This window comes from Prosopis cineraria, unplaced genomic scaffold, assembly GCF_029017545.1.
Source record: "Prosopis cineraria cultivar Desert tree isolate PC_DT_omini unplaced genomic scaffold, ASM2901754v1 PC1168, whole genome shotgun sequence".
In the NCBI taxonomy this organism is placed as follows: Eukaryota; Viridiplantae; Streptophyta; class Magnoliopsida; order Fabales; family Fabaceae; genus Prosopis; species Prosopis cineraria.
In genome coordinates, this window is record NW_026556493.1 from 2768 (window position 1) to 7452 (window position 4685).

Sequence of the window (4685 nt, forward strand, 5' to 3'; positions counted from 1 at the left end):
TAGTCTTTTCTTATAAGATATTTGATGGGGGTATTTATTATATTTTTCTAATGTTATCACTATTAAAAATTTAATTGTTAGTCTCTATCTTGAGTTTCTTATTGGTAGCTTCCTCTTCTTTCTCTTTCATTTCTAACCTTAATGTACAACTTAATTCCCTCAAATATAATTTAAAATGATTCATTTGCAGAGTCAGAGGATGTGCACATGTAACTCCCCCTCAAATCTTTTGATTCATTCTTCCTTAGTTAGAACTAAATGAGGCTCATAATGTGAGGGCTTTGAGTAAAGATCCTCTTACTGTGCGATAGACATTTTTGCACTTCATTATCTCAAACATTGCTCATTATTCTTAGACACTTTATGAAAGAAACCAATTGAAAATTTTGTTTCCAAAAATCCTCCCATGTCACAGGAGAAAACTATGTTTGCCTTCCTGACTATATGGAATGGATTCTGTGTATCTAGACTTAAGTATGCATAGTATTAATAATGCATTAAAATGACATACGCTCCTATGAAATAAAAGTAACAGTGTAACATTCAATTCATACCATATGAGCCAAAAAAGCATAATTGAGAAGGTTAGTAAATCCTTGCTTTATTATTGTGTCAGTCTCGGGAAGGGGAAAAAAATCCTTTTCATTTATATTCTTTTTCTTTTAATTTTGATATTATCATGTAAATATACCAGGATGTCTGCTTTTTCAAGTGTTAATAAACTAACCTAGCTACTAGCTAGCTAGCGGTTGTTTGAGGTTTTAATAGTTTAATAGTATAAAAAAGTAATATTCACGCGCGTCTAATGTTGCCGCCTTTCAGCATCGATGGTTCCTATAATTCTGAGATCCCAATTTGGCTTCAAAAGTCAAAACTCGTGCTTCAACCCATTTTTGGTCAAATATTATTTTGACCAAACGAGTGTAATATGCAAATTTACATCTAAACTCTAAAGTTTTTTATGCAAATACAATTACGGCCTTTTTGAATAATTGTCAAAGACACATTCAAATTAAATTTAAAATATACTTTTATTAAATTCAATAAATAATTAAATTTTTAAATGAATTTTTGTGAATGTAAACTAAATACCAAGCCTATATTTACTATTTTAAATATTTTTTAACACAATTTTGTTTTGATGTTTTTCAAAACAGTATCATGTTGCCATAAATTAATAAAAAGTTAAGGAACAAAAATACCCTGTTAGTTTTTCGAAAGGAGCAGTAGGTATTCTTATCTTTTTATTAGAGTAATATTATCCTAAAATTTTTAAAAATAATTCTATCCTATTGATTGAGTTGACCATTTATTCTCTTTCATTTGTCACATGACAACACTTGGCATTTCTAAAAATTGAAAAAAAAAAGAAATAGATGGCCCCCATCGCTTTGGCTTATTTTCTCTCTCTCCCTTCTTCCCTTCTTTCTCTCTCCTCTCACCACCTCTCATAGGATCCAAGATTTTCGGGGTCGGCTTGTCTCCACTGACTTCTTTCTCCATTTCCTCTCCATTTCGTTAAAACACAACATTTCACTTATTGAAAAAAAAATATCTGGGCCATTCACTTTCTTCAGTTTTCCAAGTAAAAATTACCCATCATTACAACTTCATTTCAGGTTGCATATGTTTCTCTAACAGGGTGGGAAATTCCTCAATTTGCCTCCAAAACCAAGAACTTTACAAGTGCTGTGCGATCAAGAAGAGATAGTCGACGAGCGTGCTCATTGGTTTCATCACTTTGCTAATTATTTTTCTTTGGCTCTATACACATGCACAGATGCTTCCCTAAGTTATATATGTCAATTATTTTAACTCTGTTTTTAATACTTCATTTAAATGGTGCTGGTTTTCATAGTTTGCTCTTAATATACATTACAAATTAAAAGACTGAAATAGTTAATTGCATATGCTTATACGAAGAATAGGATAAACTAAAAGCTGCATGACATCAATGGAAGAACAATGAGGGGAGAAAGATGAGAGACATACGTAAAGCATAAGACAGGGTTCATTAGAACCTCCGGGTAGTGTGAGTGGGATGTTTAAATTGAAGTCTTTTTGGTCAGGATTTAGTGACGCAATTCCAATGACAAGACTCTTGTTCTTAGGCCTCTGATTTAATCCTTGCATTACATGGTACATCAGTATCCAGTTAGATAAATAGGAAGAGTAGGAATCTATATATGTTGATTTTGTGTGGCTTGGAATGTACTACTCAAGTATGTGATATTCTTCTTTCTTATTATTTATATAAACTTCTGTTAAATTATTTTACAAGTTTTAGTGTAATATTTGTGCATAAGATTTATATTTACAATCAATTTAAATTGGGTGTCTACTTGTCTATTTTTCAGGCTTATATGATGGATATAAATTTGACTCCTAGACTTAATCTTGAATTTGACAATATAGAAGACTCATGGAAATTTTGGCAAGATTATAGAAGGAGAACAGGTTTTGGTGTTCGTAAAGAGAGATTTAATAAAAGTAAAAAGGATCAGTCATATTTAAGTTATCTATATGTTTGTCGTAAAGAGGGGGTGCGAAAACCCGACAAATGAGATAAATACACTAAGAATCCTAGACCTGAGACAAGATTAGGTTGCCAAGCTAGAATGAAAGTTGTACAAGTAAATGGAAAATACAAAATAAGTGAAGTTTTTCTTGATCATAATCATGACCTCCAGCCCCCTGAAGCTGTCCACATGTTTCCATCATTTCGTGAACTAACATCGGCTCAAGCTTTTAAATTAGAAACTGCTGAAAAAGCTGGGATTAATCAAAAGTCATCATTTAAGTTGACGAGTGAATATGTAGGAGGAAGAACCAATCTGGGATATACAAGAACTGATGTAAAGAATTATCTTAATTCAAAAAGACAACGAGCTATGTCATATGGTGAAGCTGGATGTTTTTTCGTTACTTTGAAGAACAATTGGTGGAAAATTCATCTTTTTTTCATGCTCATCAAATGGACTTAGAGGAGCAAGTTACAAATGTGTTCTAGGCAGATGCATGAATGTTAATTGACTATGCTTACTTTGGAGAAGTCATTTCACTTGATACAACTTATTGCACAAATCGAGATAATAGACCTCTTGCTATTTTCTCTGGCATTAACCATTATAGAGGAGGGGTAATATTTGGAGCCGCATTGTTATATGATGAGACCATTGAGTCTTTCAAATGGCTCTTTGAGATTTTTTTGCGGGCACACAAGAATGTAAGGCCACTAACTATTTTTACTAATCAGGATGCTGCAATGACACGTGCATTACAGGAAGTGATGCCAGAAGTAAAACATGCCTTGTGTACATGGCATATTTCAAGGAATGCAATGAAGCACCTTAATAACTCAACAAAGGATGGATCCCATATTATGTCTGATTTCAACCATTGCATGTATCATTGTTGGAATGAAACAGAGTTTGAGGAAGCTTGGCAAGAATTATTATCAAGACATAGAATGGAAGAAAATGCTTGGTTGATATCTATGTACCAAATAAAGGAGAAATGGGCAGCATGTTATATTAAGGGGTCAATGACGCTTGGTATGAGAAGCATTCAAATTAGTAAAAGTATCAATTATTGTGTAAAAAGTTGCACACATCCAAAAAATGATCTTAATCAATTCTTTCAAAAATTTGAACAAGCTATAGAGGATAAGCGTTACACGGAGTTAGAACGTGAATTTGATACACGTGATAAGTTGCCAAGGTTGATATTGCAGAATTCATGTATGCTTCGTCAGCTTTCTGAAGTCTACACTCGACCAATTTTTGATTTGTTCCAGTTCCAATATGATTTACGTGATGCTACATGTATAAAAGAGAGAAAACAAAGGAAGACAAATGAAGATGAAGAGAATTGTGCCACCTTGTTTGATTATGTCATCACCATGGTTAATAAGAGAGGAGTGTATAGTTTGACATTTGATCCGTTAACTGAGACAATTACTTACAGTTGTAAAAAGTTTGAACGAGTGGGCATATTATGTTGTCATGCATTAAGAGTCTTGTATGATCGTGATGTCAAGTTACTTCCAGAAAAATATATAACAAAGAGGTGGACAAGAGAAGCACGAAGTGGTGTAGTGTATGATTTGAAGGGAAAGCAGATTAAAGCCAATCCCAAACTAGAAACGTCAAGACGATATAGGCAATTATGCCCTATGGTTGTTAAGTTAGCCAGTGATGCATCAGAAAGTCTTGAAGCATTCTCTCTAGTTCATGAAGGCATATTGGAACTTACTAAGAGAGTGAATGAGCTTCGCATAAAGCAAAAAGATAATGATGGTGATGGGGATGGTGAAAGGAATCATAAGAGTAACTATGTTGATGGAGGTAATGGTGGTGATAGTAAAGTAATTGGCTTTAAAAAGAGAGATGGTAGAAAAAGCAAAAAACGACTTAGAAGTTGTGTGGAGAAATCAAGTCAGAAAAGACAAAGAATTCAAGCCTAAAAACAATCTTTACAAGCTTCTAAAAAATCTTCATCATTAGTCATTGCCTCTAAAAAAGATTCAAATGTATGCATTTTATTAATTTTTTTCTTTCGTTCTATGTTTTTTTTGCCTAAGATGCTTGACAAGTAATCATTATTTCTTTTCCAACTACAGCAAGGTCAAGTACATCATGATCCAATGATGTTAGATATGCTTGAAGAAGATACCTCATCGATTA

At 33.1% G+C, this 4685-nt stretch overlaps 1 protein-coding gene across 1 annotated transcript; it reads left to right on the forward strand.

Moving 5' to 3' along the window:
* The first annotated feature begins 3022 nt into the window (after positions 1-3022).
* LOC129299467 (protein FAR-RED IMPAIRED RESPONSE 1-like) lies at positions 3023-4465 on the forward strand. The gene has a single exon (XM_054937935.1). The coding sequence runs from the start codon at positions 3023-3025 to the stop codon at positions 4463-4465; it is 1443 nt and encodes a 480-aa protein (XP_054793910.1).
* The last annotated feature ends 220 nt before the right edge of the window (positions 4466-4685 follow it).

What these genes read in the sequence shown, in the direction of transcription:
- LOC129299467 (XM_054937935.1), top strand. Translation starts at nt 3,023, where the DNA reads ATGTTAATTGACTATGCTTACTTTGGAGAAGTCATTTCACTTGATACA.